The sequence below is a fragment of the Cynocephalus volans genome, chromosome 2 (assembly GCF_027409185.1).
Source record: "Cynocephalus volans isolate mCynVol1 chromosome 2, mCynVol1.pri, whole genome shotgun sequence".
Lineage (NCBI taxonomy): Eukaryota > Metazoa > Chordata > Mammalia > Dermoptera > Cynocephalidae > Cynocephalus > Cynocephalus volans.
The window spans coordinates 161,010,563-161,029,133 of NC_084461.1; the positions used below are offsets into that span (position 1 = coordinate 161,010,563).

Consider the following 18,571-nt stretch of genomic DNA (forward strand, 5'->3'; position numbering starts at 1 on the left):
GATACAACGAATTCATGGGGGCCCTGCAAAATACTTTTTGATTTGGGAATTAAAGTTAATCAAATAAATACATTGTCAGCAATGGCTCTGAAATATTGTTATCCTGACTTTTCGGCAATGTGTGCTTTTCGTGTCTTCCCTCTCTGTTTAGTCTTGGGTCAGGAAGAGCTGTTCATTGTCATCTGACTACTTCCTGCTTGGAGACAGCCCTTTTGCCCAGCATTGTGACAGATACTTGCTCAAGGACAGTCAGATTGTTCAAGGACTCAGTGCTCTCACCATCACAATGCAGTTATTGTATTTATGAACGTTCTAGTAATTTGAGAAATATTCATTGAGCAGAGACCATGTAATTTTCATCCATTTGTCTGTGTTCTGTCCACTGCAGTTACAATAAAATAACTACAGTCACGTTTCTACATTAGAGCTCTTACAAATATGTGAAGATGGTTCTCACATCCTAAATCACCCCCTGTAACCCTCTAGTCTCTTCTTCCATCTATACATTGCTGTTTTCTTGAGGTATTCTTCCTCTGTGGAGGTTTTGATGTCCTTGCCAGTCTGATTTGATGCCTGCTCTGTTCTGGTCAAATGCTTTTTTGAAAGGTTGACTGGTGCCCTGGAAGATGTGATGTCTTTAGGACGAGGATGAAGGGCCATGACTGCAAATTCTAATTTGAAGACTCTGCCAGAGAAGAAGTCAAAGACTGTACATTATGGTCTATGGGAAAGGCACTCTGTGGTTGTGCAGTGTACGACTTTTGTGTCTGCACACGGCAGCCCTGTGGTGCAATAACACTGTCAGATCAAAATAGCAGGACATCATCTCATGACCTTCCCACTGCTCTAGGTCTTTCCATCGGTACATGTCTCCTCCTCTCCTTATTTTTGAAGCTTATTGTTTAAGATTCAAATCCAGGATTTGTGGGATTTTATCTTTCATCCTACACTTACACCCTCAGATGGCCTCAATTTACATTTGTATTCAATTTGGGGAAAATATCTCTTCTACCTGGCTTCCCCAGTCCCAGGTCCCTAAGGTAGAACCTGGCCTCTCAGGATGACATTCAGTACTGTTCTCCACCAGATTCTAGAGGTGCTTATCATTAGAATCTCTTATTGAATAGGGCACCACAAAATCAGTTTGCACTCACCTTCTCCTGACATGAACTTTTCACAAAATTCGTCGAAGCTCTGAGGGTCAGGAAGTAATGAGATCATCCTGTGAAAGTGGTAGAAAGATACCAGGCAATCTTTGGCATTTCTGGCCACATAGATAATCTGAAATCCAGGAGGGGGAAAGAAGCCAGAAAAAGAAAAATAAGACTGAAGAGAAACACTGTAGAAGAATGTTCTGGAACAATAATAATTACATCTGATAAGTATATAATGCGTTATACATTATTTATTTATTAATTAAAATGGTAATTGAATAAACCGTGCCTCTTTGGCTCTGCAACTCTGGTGGACACAGCAAATACAAAGGCAAACGAGAGAGCCCCAGCCTTAGAGTGGTGATACATCATGGCAGAAGACAAGCAAAACGTTAGGACCATACTGCAAATAAGCATGAAATATGACAAGCTGTGTCCTTGCAGGCAGAAGAAGCGGCAGAGCACTCCTGAGCAGACAGGACAGGAGTTGTGACACCCAGTGTCAGCTGTGTCTCAACAGGTGGACGGGAATTCTCCAGCATAGCAACTGGGAAAGATTGGAGATTGAGAAAGCATCTCCTACATACCATCTCATTAAATTCCCATAAATGTCAGGGTTAGTAAGGACAGAAGGGACACTATCCTTCTTTGATGATGGAGCATCTGTAATTTAGAGAACTTGAGGGACTTTCCACTAATACATGGTTAGTAGATGACAGGGTCAGGCCTGGAACATAGAAACTGGGGCGCTGAGTGCAGAGGTTGCTCCATTACATGTGCAGTGCTGGGGCATATGAGTGAGACTCTATTGAGCAATGTCTCAGACGGTGTTTCCCTGAGATTAATTGTATACTTTGAAGTGGTTTGGTTTTGCTGATATGTAACATTTTTCTGCAGCTGGGCTGCTCTTGGCTTCTCTCTGGGGATGCAGGAGAATCAAGGAGAGTGGCATGTGATGTGGTGATCGGGCATTCACAATCATTCATTCAACAAACACACAGCAGACACATAAGCCCCTGCTATGTGCCAAGACGCTGCTTAAAATAGAAAATTGGACAAGACCACAGCCATTCCTTCGAGAACCTCACAGTCTATCAGAGAGAACATTACACTGCAGCGTGATGAGTACCCAGTGGGACAGACACATGCGTATGCGTGCCCACACATATGCGTGGAACTCATCCCCCCATGGGGTCCGGGAAGCTTCTAAGTGGGTGTGACCTATACAAAGACCAGAGGAATAAGTAGGAGTTAGCCAGAGAAATGGGAGAGAGATTGAGTGATATGAGCACGTGTGGGGCCGGGTGAGGAAGCATGGGTGTGAGAAGATCTGCAGGACTTTGAGGATTGCTGTAGTGAGAACGGAGGTGTGAAGAGACGGGCTGGAGATGAACAGGGTGCACACTGCCAGAGGCCTGGAAGTCAACAGAGAATTTGGACATGGTCTCCAATCCACCTGTGGACATGTTTAAAGTGGGAAATGCCTTAGTTAGATTTGTGTTTTAGAAAGATTACCGGCTACAAAGAGGAGGATCTGAGATGGCAACACTCTAGGCAGATGGGCACGTTGGAAGTGGAAGGGAACAGTGGCCTCGCCTGGGTCCAGCTGGTGGTGATAGGGTTTGGTGGACAGATTAGAGTGCTGTTGAAGGAGCAACTGGACTTCTGTGAGATCAGATACGGAGAAGGGAGATAAAAGTGATGGCAGATTTTGAACTCAGCCTGTTGGGAAGATTCAGAGATAGGCAAGCCTTGACAAAAGGCAGGTCCTGTACTTTTGCCTTTTGAGCCAGGGAAATAGCCTCTAGCACTTCAGCAAAGCAAAGCAAAAGATCTTATTTTTGAATATGTTTCCCTCTGTTCTAGCTCCCCATCCACTCTCTGATTTGTAGCACCACAGATTCTATTTTGGAAAATTTGACCAAGGAGTTAACATGAAATAGGATCAGAGATAACAGAATATTAGAAAACATAGATGTCCACAGACTTCAAATATATGTAATCCTTCATTGTAAGGACTTCAAGTCTAAGAAAAATAGCAAACACATTATTTTGAAAGACATTATTGGCTACATAATTTATAATCACCAAAGTAAGAGAATTTTGAAAAGCCAACTCTTTTTACCTTGCAGTTTTGTTTCCAGACAGATGGTGGCACAAGGTGTAATTGAAGGTGAGTTTTTAACATCCGTGGTGAGGGCATTTCAAGAGCTATCTCCAAATCTAGAAAAACAATTCATATTCCTCGTTTATTAGTGTCAGCATTGGGAAATCTTTGAATTTACCTTTGTGTCTTAGTCTAAAGAGTGATTTTTAAATGTTTTTGTTGTTGCCGTTGGTTGTGGAGCTATGGACAGAGCTGTGTATTCACAAGGATGGGGAAAGCATCCTTCCTTCCTGGTCTTCTAGTGGGCCTCTCTTTATTTCATCTTATTCTCTGGGTATGTAGACTCAGGAAAGTTTCTTAGCTCTCACAATTAATTCTGCAAATGTCCATAATACATCCCACTCCAAATTTTTCTTCTCCATCTCCTCAGAAATCATACACATTTCTTTACTCAACACTAATTTCTGGCCCTTCCACTCATACAAACACAGGAAGTAGAAAAAGAAAAGGAGGAGGGTGTTCTACATCAGATCATTGCAAAGTAGAAAGACAAGAAAAGGAAAGAATAACTCAGTGGGAAGGTAAAGGCCACCAGCTAAGATCACCAGGTGAAACAGAGTAAGGCTAGGCCTGTGAGCCAAACTGACTCCATTTTCCCTGAAGAGGACACTTTGTTACTTTTCCACTCCTCAGTCACCAGACCCCTCAGGGCAAATGATTACCCCATGGGCTGCCCTGACAAAACAGACTGAGATAAGAGAGGAAACAGATATTTTACTGAGTTGCAAAACCCCTCTCCAAGGCTTGTTTACTATAATTATAAAAGTTACAGATTAGCCTTAAGACTCCTTTAGAAATTCCCACCTGTGCACAAAGCATCAAGGTGACTGCTACAATGACCCTCCTGGGGTGACAATGATGAACACCATTGCCTACTGAGCATGCACCCATGATGCAACCAGGAAGAACTGAATGGACCACCTCCAGTGACACTGGTCTATACCCCTTAACTCCTTTCCCTATAAAAGACCCTGAAAAGCTCCCCTCAGGGGGCTAGCTTTTCTGTCGCTACCCCCCTTATGCATAAGTCTATCTCCTCTTTTAATAAAGGTTGCTTGCTTTACTATTTGGGTAGATTGTTTATTTCTATGGCTTTGGAATCCGAGAGCCTATTTTAATCACTGGCAAAAATTGGAAAGCTTTGGACACCAGAAAAGACTCTAGCTGCAAGAGGCAAGTGGCCACTGGGACTATTTTGCTCCCATGTCTCTGCTGCTGGTAGATCTCTCCTGGAGTCCCTGGCCTAAATTCTGGCAAGGCAATGCTTTATTCTCTTTACCTTTCTCTGATTTTCTGAGCCCTCTTCTGTTTAGTTGGATTGTATCCACGTCTATATGTGGGTGTACCCTGGAGGGCTCCCGGCTATGGTTTGTTTTTCTGATTTAAATCTAGTTGATGCTTTTCTTCTTTATGCTGAAAACAGTGAGGAGAACTGCTTTTATCAATTACTGTTAATGGAATAGGTTGGCCCCGCTGATTGGGACTAGGCTACACCGGACCCCACTGCTCCTCTTTTCCCTTTGTTTCTTTGCTTGGTTAGATATTTAGTTGAGTACTGGTAATCCGAATAAACCTTCCAATCCTTGCATCAATTTTTGGACTTTCAGGTCATTTGTTTAAGGTGAGAGGGCAAGCTGAGCCTGACCTGTCAGTAACATAGGGGGCTCCAGTACCCAAATCTAGGGTTTGGCTTCATGACCCATGAACAAGTTGACCTTAAGAAAGTCATGGACTAGTTCAGTGTAGGAAGCCCTGTCCAGGACCCACACACGGCCCTGGCATCCTGCAGTCAAAGACTCTTCTGTCTCATTACATGGTACTCACCAGGTTTTCTTTTATAGGAAAACACTACTTCAAGGAAAGGGTGTCTATCTGTAGAAGTGGCTCTTTGGCACTTCGCCACATCACCATCATTTTGAATCATGTCTAAAATTTCTTGCGTCCAGGTCATGCCTGAAAACATTAGAAATAGTTCTTTAATTTCAGTCAACTCGTTTCCTAAGTAATTGAATATTTTGAAGGCAGCAACATGAGAGCACAAATTAGGTTAATGTTGCAGAGGCAGAAAGGAAAACCTCAGTTATATTATGCCCTTTTTTAGGTATGAGGTCATCAAAAAATTTCCTGTGGCAAAACTTGGACCATTTCTTCCCACTTTTATTATGAAAAATTTTAAACATACAGAAAACTGGAAAACATAAAGAGCACACAAAAATTTAATTTCGTAAAAACATTTTGCTGTATTGGCTTTATTCTATCTATCTATCATTCTTTCATCTTTCTCATTTATCCATCTTTGAACCATTTCAGATTAAGTTTCTGATATCATGACACTTCATGCCTAAACACTCCGGCATGTGTGTCCCAAAATGACACTCTTTTACCATGTTTCCTAAGTGTTTCTCAACACACCTAATTTCTAATGATTTCTTAATATCATAAAATACTCAGTGTCTATTAGATTTTCTTCAATTGCCTCATAATGTCATTTATAGCATCTTTTCCTATTAAAGTTCATGGACTACATTAGTTTTGATGTCCTTTTTGTCTTTTAGTCTAGAATCATCCTTCCATATTTTTTCTCCATGACACTGATTTTTGAACGGATCAGCTGCTGTCCTGCAGCACACCCCACATTCCAGATTTGTCTGATTGTTTTCTCGTAGTATGTTTAACTTATTCCTCTATCTTTTGTTGACTGAAAATTAGGTCTTGATTATTAGGTCTGTGAGACAAAGGGATTAAAGGACTCCAAGTCAAATGTTTACCACATCAAGGAGTTTATTTCCCGTGAACCTGGAGGGGAGACTGAAAGATGAATTCCCACCCCCATACAGACTAATAGTGGTTTTGTAGGATTTAAATTAGGGGAAAGGGTTTGGTAGCTATTCTGAGCATTCAGCACTTTGCAACAGCTCTTCAGCTTTCCTGTTTTGCACAAGATTCTGTTTTGCACAGAATTTGGTTTTTCTCAGAAAGCACTTTGCTTAAGAGAAAGGGAAGGGGAAGGGGCAGGGTGAGGAAGCAGTTAACATGGCTGTGCTTATGCTAAGCTGATTGTAAAGCCTAATATTGATTAGCGTCAAGTAAAACCATTTTTTGTAGTTCCTTTTGCATCACACCAAGAGGTACATTGTGTCGATTGCTCCACTATTGGTGACACTACTTTTGGTCATTCCGTTAAGCAAGTAGCCACTAGATCTCTCATTGTGCACATGCGTATCTCGATTTGCATTAGGAATTAAACTGCATAGTGACATTTTGGCACCATGTGACTATCCAGTTCCCCTCATATTTTATCAGATTATTTTAGGACCCATTGATGATTCTGCCTGAACTCATTTTTATTGTGGGTGGGAAATTATTAACTTTCTAATCTTATAATTTCTTATCTATTTATTAGGAAGATCTTATGCAAAGAAGACCTTTCCGTCATAAACTGGAGAAATACAATTCCTCTAAACTTTCTTCCTTAATTATTTATTTTTAGAGTAAGAGATGAATAAAAGTTTTCTTCAATAGCGGTAAATAAATTTTTTTCTTTTATCACCATTGTAAACTCACAGGCTTTTATTTTTTTATTAAGTTTGCTTCATTTTGGTAAAAATTATATAGACTAGAATGAACCCATCTTAAATGGATCGTTTGATGAATTTTGACAAAACTGTACAACCGTGTAAAAACATGACCACAGTCAAGGTTAGAACTAAGGTCTACTTCTAATCAGTCATCCCCATTCCCACTTCTGGCTCCAGGCAACCACTGATCTACTTCCTGTCCACACAAATTAGTTTATACATTCTGGAATTTTATATAAATGAAGTCATACAGTATATATACTCGTGTCAGATTTCTTTCATGCAACATGTAATTTTGGGATTCATCCATATTGCTGTGTGTATCTGGGGTTCATTCCTTTTTATTGCTACTCAATGTAATGGTCATACTGCAATTTCTTTATTCATTCATGTGCTGATGGAAATGTGGTTGTTTCCAGTTCTGTGCTATTTTGAACAAAACTGCTATGAACATTTATGTACAAGTATTTGGGTAAACATAGTTTTTATTTTGGGGGGGTGAATCCCTCAGATTGAAGATGCTGGTTTGTATAAGTGGATGTTTAACTTTACAAGAAGCCATTGAACTGTTTGACACAGTGATTTTACCTTTTTCATCCCCACCAAAAAGTGCGTGGAAGTTTCCATTGATTGCTCCATTTCTTCACCAACACTTAGTATTTTCAGTCTTTTGGCCATTCTAATAGACATGCAGTGGTGTTTCATTGTAACTTTAATTTACATTTTCTCATGATGAGTGATGGTGAGCATCTTTTTCTCTGTTTATTGGTCATTACCATAGCTTTTTTGGAGAGTTTTTTTTTTTTTCCACACTTTTGACCACTTTTAAAAATGTAGTTGTTTATTTGAGTTGTGAAATTTTAAAAATTTTTGGTAAGATATATATACTGTGAATATTTTCTTAGTCTGTGACATATATTTTTATTTTCTTAATGGGGTCTTTAGAGGAACGCAAGTTTTAATTTTGATGAAGTCCAATTTATAAAAATTTACTTATCATTAGTACTTTCTGTGTTTTATCTAGAATATGGTTGCCTAATCTAAGGATTGAGGACTTTCTTCTATAAATTTTATGGAATTAATTTTAATGTTTAGATCTGTGATATATTTCACTTTAATTTTTTTGGTGTATGGTACAAGGTAAGGGTCAATCCTCCATGTCTATCCTTATGACAGTGCCACATTATTTTGAATGCTAAAGCTGAATAAAAAGTCTTGAAAGCAGGTAATACAATTCCTTCAAATATTTCTCTTTATCAAAAATACTTTGGCTATTCTAGGGCAATTGTATTTTTATGTAAATCTTAGAATCTGTTTGTTAGTTTGTGATAGAGATTGCATTGAATCTATCAGTCAATTTCTGAAGAACTATTATCCTACCAATATTGAGTCTTTTGATCCATAGAAATGGTATGCCTCATTATTTATTTAAGTTTTAAAAATTTTCTCTCAATAGTGTTTTTGTGTTAGAATCTTGCATGATGTTTGTTAAATTTATTTCTATATATTTTATGTTTTTGAATGCTACTTTCTGTATATGTTATTTTTAAAATTTTGTGTTTCTATTGTTTGTTGCTAGAATATTGAAAGACAACAGAATTTTGTACATTGTGTATCCTGTTGTGACCTCATTAAATTTACTTATTAGGGGCCGAGCCCGTGGCGCACTCGGGAGAGTGCGGCGCTGGGAGCGCAGTGACGCTCCCGCCATGGGTTCGGATCCTATATAGGACTGGCCGGTGCACTCACTGGCTGAGTGCTGGTCACGAAAAAGACAAAAAAAAAAGAAAAGAAAAGAAATTTACTTATTAGGTTTAATAGTTTTCTATTAAACTTTTTAGTATTTTCCACATGCATGATATTCTCATTAAATAATTAAATGATGTGGATTTTTCTAGGTGTCTCTTATCATGTTGAGGAAGTTCCCAACTTGGGTTTAATTTTTTCTACTTTTTTGAGGTTTTTTTGGTGGTAGTTTAGATTATTTACTTTTATATCTTTCATAAATCTACACACACACATACATACACATACACACATATATAAAGTAAAAGTTTTTATAAAAAGATTTCATTTTAAGCACCACTTTAGCTTCCTCTCACAAATTTTGACATGCTTTTCTTTCATTATTATTCAGTTCACAGTACTTTCTAATTTCTTTTAGAGTTGTATGTTATTTAGAATTATATTGCTTTGGGTATATACCCAGAAGGGGGATTGCTGGATCATAGGGTAGTTCTATCTGTACTTGTTTCAGAAATCTCCATACTATTTTCCATAATGGTTATACTATTTTACAGTCCCACAAACAGTGTAGGAGACTTCCCCTTTCTCCACATCCTCACCAGCATTTGTTGTTCTCAGTCTTTGTAATACTGTCCAATCTAACTGGGGTGAGATGATATCTCGATTTGGTTTTGATTTGCATTTTCCTGATGACTAATGATGTTGAGTATTTTTTCATGTAGCTGCTGGCCATTTGTATGTCTTCCTTTGAAAAATGTGTATTTAGCTCCTTTGCCCATTTTTTTAATTGGATTATTTTTTATATTTTACTGTGAAGTTGTTTAAGTTTCTTATGTATTCTAGATATTAATCCCTTGTCAGATGTATAGTTTGCAAATATTTTTTTCCATACCATAGTTTGTCTTTCTGCTCTGTTAATTGTTTCCTTTGCTGTGCAGAAGATTTTTAGTTTGATACAAACATCAAGATTGAAGCAGTAATCAGCAGTCTCCCAACAAAGAAAATCCCAGGACTAGATGGCTTCCCTGCTGAATTGTACCAAACTGTTAAACAGGAATTAATGCCAATTCTCTTCAAACGATTCCAAAAAATTGAAATAGAGGCCACACTCCCAACCTCATTCCGTGAGGCCAATATCACCCTGATACCAAAACCAGACAAACATACAACGACAAAAAAAAAAACTATAGGCCAAAATCTTTGATGAACGTAGATGCAAAAATTCTTAACAAAATATTAGCAGTCAGAATATAGCAACACTTCAAAAAAATTATACACCATGATCAAGTGGGATTCATCCTAGGGATGAGAGGATAGTTCAACATACAGAAGTCAATAAATGTAATACATCCATCACATTAATAAAATCAAGGAAAAAACCATATGATTACCTCAATTGATGCAGAAAAAGTATTCAGCAAAATTCAACATCCCTTCATGATAAAGGCTGTCAGCAAATTAGATATAGAAGGAAAGCATCTCAACACACTAAAAACCACATATGACAAACCCAGCATCACTATCATCCTGAAAAGGAACAAGGAACAAGAACAGGATCAAGACAAGGATGCCCACTCTCACCATTCCTATTTAACATAGTACTGGAGGTACTAGCCAGAGCAATCAGGCAAGAGAAAGAAATAAAGAGCATCCAGATTGGAAAGGACAAAGTCAAACTGTCCCTGTTTGCAGGTGGCATGATCCTATACATATATGTGTGTGTGTGTATGTGTGTGTGTGTGTGTGTGTATGTATGTATTTATATATATATATAAACCTAAAGACTACAAAAAAAAAACCTCTTAGATATGATAAGCAATTACAGTAATGTTGCAGTATACAAAATCAAAACCCAAAACTCAGTATCATTTTTATACTCCAATAATGAACTAGCAGAAAAAGAAATCAGGAAAGCAAGCCCATTTACAATGGTCACCAAAAAATAAAATAAAATATGTAGGAATCGTTGTAACCAAGGAGGTGTAAAATCTCCACAAGAAGAGCTACAAAACACTACTGAAAGAAAATGAAGAGGATACAAAAATGTGGAAAGACATTCCATGCTCTCAGATTGGAAGAATTAACATTGTGAAAATGCCCATACTACCCAAAGTCAGCTACAGATTCAATGCAATCCCCATCAAAATACCAAAGACATTCTTCTCAGAAATAGAAAAAACAATCTTAACATTCATATGGAACAACAAAAGCCCTAGAAGAGCCAAAGCAATCCTGAGCAAAAAGTAAAGCTGTAGGCATAACACTACATGACTTCAAATTATACTACAAAACTATGATAAACAAAACAGCGTGGTACTGGCATAAAAACAGACTTGCAGACCAATAGAACAGAATACAAAATCCAGAAATCAACACATACTCACAGCCAACTGATCTTTGAAATAGGCAACAAGAACACACATTGTGGAAAAGACTGCCTCTTCAATATATGATGCTGTAAAAATTGGAAATCCAGGTACAGAAGAATGATGCTAGATCTGTACTCTTGCTGTGTACCAAAATTAACTCAAAATGGATTAAAGACTTAAGAATAAGACCTGAAATTATAAAACTACTAAAATAAAGCATAGGGGAACACTTCAGGAAGTAGGATTGGGCAAAAACTTCATGAATAAGACCTCAAAAGCGCAAGCAGCAAAAGAAAAAATAAAGAAATGGGATTATATCCTGCATTATTTTGGATTGACTGGGAGAATTTTATTTGGCTTTTTGGCAATACCTCTTTGTTTTATTTTTCCAGCATGTACTCTAGTATGCATCTCTATTTTATCACAGTCTATGTTGAATTAATATTGTATCATTTCATTCATTATGTAAGAACTTTACAACAGTATTTTTTATTTTCTCATCTGTTTTGAGTCTTATTTTCTTCAATCAACTTCTGCATATGTTATAAACTGTATAATACATTGTTTTAAATTTTACTTTAGTCAATTATCCTTTAAAAATTTTTAAATTATCCTTTAAAAATTTTTTAAATGTTGTGTTTGCCCACATTATTATCATTTCTGACATTCTTTATTCCTTTGTGTATCAGATCCAAGTTTTATCTACTATTGTTTTCTTTCACACTGAAGAAATTCCTTTAACAATGCTTTTAGTGCATCTCTGCTGGCAACACATTCAGCTTTTGGTTATCTGAAAAAAGTGTTTGTTTAACCCTCATTTTTAAAAGATAATTTTACTAGATATACACAATTCTGGGTTGACAGTCTGGAAGGCAGCTATGCTAACCACTATACCACCAACGCCTTGGGTTGACAGTCTGGATTGACAGGTTTTTTCCCCCCACTTTGGAGATGTCATTCATCATCTCCTTGTTTGCATTGTCTTAGAAGAGAGGTCTATGTTTATAAACTAGGAATTCTGGAAGCAAGTGTCTCACATTTCTTTTCATACATATTTCTAGCCATTTCACTCAAAGTGTGATTCATAAAGGTTTTCACATACAGGTTGATAAAAGATGAATCTCTACATGATTCCTGAAAGATCCCTTATAGGACACTAATTTTTTTTTTTTAATTTACTTTACTCTCAATATACATTGTAGTTGATTTCATGCTCCTTTACCCATTCCTCTCCACAACCTCCCCACCCCCACCACATCATATCTGTTCACTTGACTTTAAAAGTTCAAGGAATTTTTGTGATTGTTGTGTCTTCTTCCTCCCCACACCCTTTATTTGTTTGTGTGTTTATTTATTTGTTTATTTATTTTTAGCTCCCACAAATAAGTGAGAACATGTAGCATTTCTCTTTCTGTGCCTGACTTGTTTCACTTAATGTAATTTTCTCTAAGTCCATCATGTTGTTGCAAATGGTGGTACTTTGTTCTTTTTTATAGCAAAGTAGTACTCCATTGTGTAGATATACCACAGTTTCCTTATCCACTCATCTGATGATGGACATTTGGGCTGGTTCCAGCTCTTGGCTATTGTTAATAGAGCTGCAATAAGCATTAGAGTACAGGTATCCCTTCGGCATGATGATTTCCATTCCTCTGGGTATATTCCCAACAGTGGGATAGCTGGGTCATATGTTCACTGTTGGTGGGGCTGCAAAATGGTGCAGCCTTTATGGAAAATGGTATGGAGGTTCCTAGCAAACTAATTTTTATTTTATTTTTTTATTTTTTATTTTTTAAAACATGACCGGTAAGGGGATCTTAACCCTTGTCTTGGTGTTGTCAGCACCACACTCTCCCGAGTGAGCCACAGGCCGGTCCGCAAACTAATTTTTAAAATGCTTATTGCATTCCTTTATCTTATGGGACTCCAATTAGACGCTCAATTTATTTTTCCCACAAGGCACTGAAGCACTCTTCTTTTTTTTTTAATTCATTCCTTCAGTTCAGGGAGTTTCTTTTTTGCTATATCTTTAAAACATCTTATCTTTCCTCTCACAGTGTTTATAATCAGCTAATTTCATCCAAAAATTTCATTTTTCATATTGTATTATTTTAGCTCTAGAAGTTCTGTGTGTGTGTGTTTACTATCTCTCATTTCTATTCTCAGATTCATGTTTTTCCTTTAAATATTTGAAGAAAATATATGTAATAGCTGTTTTAAAGTCTTTGTCAACTAATAATACCATCTCTGTCATTTATGGGTCTGATTCTATTTACTGATTTTTCTCTTGGTTAAGAGTGACATTTTTCTACTCCTTGGGCTTTTGAGTAATATTAGATGCCAGATTTTGTCAATGTTAGGTACTTGCATGACAGATTTTTTTGTCTTTCTTTAAAGATTGTTGGCGGTTAACTCTTAGGCAGTTAAGGTAGTTGTGGATGAACTTGATCATTTGAGGGCATCTTTTCTATATTACAGTGGGTCTAGAGTAGCCTTTACCCTAGAGGTGATTTGTCCCTACCACTAAAAAAAAAAAAAAAGTAATGTGTTTTGATAGGGAAGATATACAAATGGCCAACAGACACATGAAAAAATGCTCAACTTCACTCAGCATTCAGGAAATGCAAATCAAAACCACTTTGAGACATGATTTCACTTCAGTTAGTATGGCTAATATCCAAAAGACTGAGAATAATAAATGCTGACGAGGATGCAGAGAAAAGGGAACCCTCCTACACTGTTAGTAGGACTGTAAAGTGGTGTAGTCATTATGGAAAATGGTATGGAGATTCTTCAAACAACTACAGATAGATCTACCATATGACCCAGCTATCCCACTGCTGGGAATATACCCAAAGGAATGAAAATCATCATGTCGAAAAGACATCTGCACTCCCATGTTTTTTACAGCACTATTTACAGTGGCCAAGAGTTGGAACCAGCCTAACTGCCCATCATCAGATGAATGGATAAGGAAAATGTGGTATATGTACACAATGGAATACTACTCTGCTGTAGAAAAGAATGAAGTACTACCAGCAACATGGATAGACTTATAGAAAATTATATTAAGTGAAATAAGCCAGGCACAGAAAGAGAAATACAGCATGTTCTCAGTTATTTGTGGGAGTTAATAAAAGTAAATAAATAAATATACAAACAAAGGGGGGAGACACAAAAATCACAACAATTTCTTGAACTTGTTAAATGAACAGATATGATGTTGATGAGTTGGCAGAAGGGGAGAGGGAGGAGGGGAAAGGAGGAATCGGTAAAGGGACACAAAAACCAACTACTTTGTATGTTGATAAATTAAAAAATTAAAAATAAATAAATAAAATTTTTTAAAAAAGAAACAAAAATTGTTGCTTTAGGGTCCACAGATGCTAAATGTCCTGCAGCACTAAGAACAATCTGCATAATAAAGAATTATTCCTCTCCAAATTCTAATGATGCTTCACTAATCAATACAGATTAATCAATAGTTTTGTGGTCAATATGGAACTTATTTATAAGTTTCGATTCACTTACCAGACTTTGGGTAGGCTGCCAGAATAAGATCATCAGGCCTGGCTTGAAAGTTGCAGATTTTTTCCCACAGTTCTCTTGATGGTGTTGGCAAAAGAACTCCATCCACTTCCAGAGTGCTCAATACTGTTGAATTCTGTTCCAGGGTATGAGAATTCTTCTCAATCTGTGCCATTGGGAATCTGGGATTGATATTGCCAACCCTATTTAAAAGAAAATATTAGGTTTTATGACTCATAGTAAAAGTAACCAACTTACATATTGCTGTTGGTTAGAATAACAATTAACATTAATTAAAGCTAACATATTCAACATGCTAACAAGTTACTCTGTGTATCTATTGATTTAAACCTCACTGCAACCTCATAAAGTAAATTATATTATTTTTTCTTTTGAGAGGAGGAAGCTGAGGTCCTTATAGATTAAATAATTTGATAAACAAAAAACAACAATAATTGTAGGAGATGAGATTGACACCCAAATAGACTGTCTCCTAGTTCATGTTTGAACAACCATATTACCTGTTGGATTAGTAGAAAAAATAATAGTAATGTCTCAAATATTGCTTCATAATTTTCAAAATATTATTTTGTATAATTAGACATACGACTATCACATTGAATAAAATTAAAAGCAATGGTTGGAATCACATCATTGGGCTCAGAGACTCCTGAAGCATTGACTGGCCGTGTTGTAGCTCTGAATCTTCAAATTCAGAGCTTGCAAGAGCCCTGTCCTTGTCTGGGTCAGATCTACTCTCCCCAGGCCCAAACTCTGCTCTGAACAGGGCTCTCTTTCTGCGGGTGCTTCCTCCGAGGCACTTCGAGACCCAGAGACTAGGTTGAGCAATACCTTTCCCTTGCTGTATTGATTCTCCGTGCCTATCCTGGGCTGCACTGGAGCTGGGACCCCTGCTGGCCTGTCCTGAGCCAGGGCAAGTGTATTAGTCCATTTCTGTTGTTTAAAACAAAATACCTGGAAACTGGGTAATTTATAAGAAAATGAAATTTATTGCTTACAGTTTCAGAGCCTAGGAAGTCCTAAGTCCAGCAAACACCTCTGGTGAGGGTGTTCTTTGGTGGTGGCTTTACAGTAATGCATGGGTCTCATATGGCAAAAAATGGCTGAGCAGAGAGAAAGAACTTATGTTCTCTTCTTTTAAAGCCCTCAGAACCACACCCATGACCACCATTATTAATCCATTCACTATGGCATGTTCCTACAATCTAAGCACATCTTCAAGGCCCCAGCTTTCAATTACCATAATAGGATTTCCTACCCTCAGCAGTTACAGTGGAAATTAAGCTTCTAATACATGAATTTTAGGGGACACAATTTAATCAATCCACAGCACCAAGGGACAACTCCAGCTGGACTCCCAGGAAAAGGTTAAACAGAACAGAGGCCAAGGTTTGTTTGTTTTAATGAATGAAGTGTGTGTGACTTTGGAAATTGCTCTCAAATTATGAAATAGCCCTTCAGAGCAATTACGTTCCAATGTTATTATGCAGCCCTGTTCTGTGGGCATTTTCTCTATCTAATCTTTCCTTCAGGAGTTTTCTCATGCTACTGTAGAGGGAATGTTGAGATTTATAGTAGCCCTGCTGGTGTGAGAACCTCTGGCAGCCTCTGCAGCGAGCTCTTCTTTACTGCTGTCATGTGTCCCAACTGCTCTGATGGTAAGACCTTGTAATAGATATCTTCAGCAGCAATGGAAATTTCTTCCTCAAATCAGTGTTAACTGAAATAAGCCAGGCACAGAAAGACAAATACATACGGCATTATCTTATTTGTATATGGAACTTAAAAAGTTAAACTCATAGAAACAAAGTGTAGAATGGTGGTTACCAGGGGCTGGGAGTGGGTGGGGTGGGAGATAAAGAATACAAAATTTCAGTTAGATAGCAGAAATAAATTCATGAGATCCATGGTATAACGTGGTGACTATAGTTAAAAATAATGCTTTGTATCTTGAAAATTGCTGAGAGTAGTTTTTTTTTTTAGAATCAACAAATTTTTATTGTTCACCTGATGTCTAGACATTCTGAGGAATATACAGTAAATCAGATAGGAATCACACTCAAGAGATGCTCACAGCCCAGAAGAGGAAAGATGTGTGTACACAGCTATCTGTAAGACAAGTTACAAAGTGACAAATGTTGGAAGTGAGATATAAAGTGCTACGGAGGGCAGACAGTGCTGAGAAAGGTGGGAATCGGGTGTGCGTCATGGAGGAGCGTAGGGTTTGTTCACACTCTTTTTATGGCCATCTCAGTCAACTACAATGTATATTGAGATGTTAAAATTAAAAATATAATAAAATAAATAAATAAAGCAAATTTTAGTAAGTATCTCCAGCAGTGTATAAAAAAAGATGATAATGCATCATAAACAAGTGGTTTTTTGCCAGGACTGCAAGAGGTGATTGGACAAGTCGGGATCATTCTGAAAACCTTTCCTTATTGACTCAGTGTTTGTTACATACATTTCTATTTCAATATTAAATTAATAACTTTGTTGGGCTGCTTGAATAAAAATGATGTGAAATAAAAGATATGATTTATTAGGAAAGATCTGATTACTTGAAAGATAGGTTGAAAGTAGGTCATGTGTGAATTAATTGTGGTTAATTATTACATCATACAATAATTTGTTTAAAAATCTGTAGATATATGTTCCATGTTCCTTTTTGTCCCCACAAACAGCACTGTTAAGGAAGATATATGTCTCTGATAACAGAAATTAATAAATAAATGTTCTCACTACATAATAATGATATGTAAGTGAGGTGATAGATATGTTAATTAGCTTGAAATAATTATGCGGAGAGTAGATTTTAAGTATTCTCACTACAGAAATGATATATGAGGTAATGCATATGTTAATTAGCTCAATTTAGCCATTCCACATGTATGCATATTTCAAAACGTTATCTTCTACCCATAAATTTATACATTTTTATTTGTCAATTAATAAATATAAATTGTAAAATCCGTATTTTTCACTTACTGATTTAAACTGCACAATAGCTATCATTTATTAAAGGATGTATCTGTGCTCTACTTCTTATTTTAATTCTTACAATAACTACAAGCAGGCACCTGTTTGACAGAAAATGCATCTGAGACTTAGATGGTGTAAGTCATTCACCTAAAAAGTGACGAAGCTGAGGTCAGAGCCCTGACCTGTCAGTATCTGGAGGTTCAGCTCTCAACAGCTATGCAGGGTCTTCTCTGGAGGAGTGAGGCCCCCTTCCTGCTGGCAGCAGCTCTGGCCCGCTGCTACAGCAAAACACAATTGCAAAACACAACTACCTTACACATCTCTTCTTATCCTTCCAGCCGCTTAGGCAGGCACATTCAACAGGGTTAGATTCATCCTTACAGGCTACCTCCCCAGATAGGAGACCCTCTGAAGGTACATGAGGCCTTCACACCATGTCTTACCTGAGTTTCTATTCTCTGTGAAATAAATGGTTTTATTTATAGTCCTCACCAATGAAGACACCAAATCTTAAGGTCTTCTTGTTCTTTTAAATATGATTAATGAGAGTTGACTGTCTCCTTCTTTCCTGTGCCCTAGTGGTGGGCAGGCTCTAGAATGAGACTTTCCAAAGCTGGAAGGCTTACCTGTCAACTCAGGGACCAGAGGAAGCAGCACGCTGGCCTTAGTCAAAACCAATTCCTGAAAACCCAGAGCCAGGTCCTTGGGACAGTGCTCCAGGAAGAGCACAGCCAGAGAGGCAGCTCCTGTCTGTGCAGAGTTTTGAAGCCTAGGAGCAGGGTGTGGGGTAGGGAAGTGTATCTGACTGGCTTAAAAGATGGAAGTGGGTGGATACCAGAGGGAGGACTTGGACCTGCCAGGTTTATTCTGCTTCCCCTGGGTGCTGATGTCCTCCCCAGCAGTAAATCCAGTCCTGGTTTAACAGGGACCTACAGTCATTCTGTCATGACAGAACTAGGCCAAGAGCAATTCTGATAATTGGCCCAGGCAAGAGGGCTGGTGCAGGGAGGATTTGGAGGTGTTCTT

At 37.7% G+C, this 18,571-nt stretch overlaps 1 protein-coding gene across 1 annotated transcript in view; it reads right to left on the minus strand.

Annotated features, from left to right (window-relative positions):
- LOC134369726 (sulfotransferase 1C3-like) overlaps positions 1-18,261 on the minus strand; it is a 30,907-nt gene extending 12,646 nt beyond the window's left edge. Inside the window, exons 1-5 of the mRNA XM_063086398.1 lie at positions 18,172-18,261; positions 14,546-14,745; positions 5,146-5,274; positions 3,280-3,377; positions 1,155-1,281 (exon numbers count right to left, since the gene is read on the minus strand). Of these exons, the coding sequence (XP_062942468.1) occupies positions 1,155-1,281; positions 3,280-3,377; positions 5,146-5,274; positions 14,546-14,717 (526 nt within the window). The 5' untranslated portion in view covers positions 14,718-14,745; positions 18,172-18,261. The remainder of the gene's footprint in view (positions 1-1,154; positions 1,282-3,279; positions 3,378-5,145; positions 5,275-14,545; positions 14,746-18,171) is intronic.
- Positions 18,262-18,571: the final 310 nt, after the last annotated feature.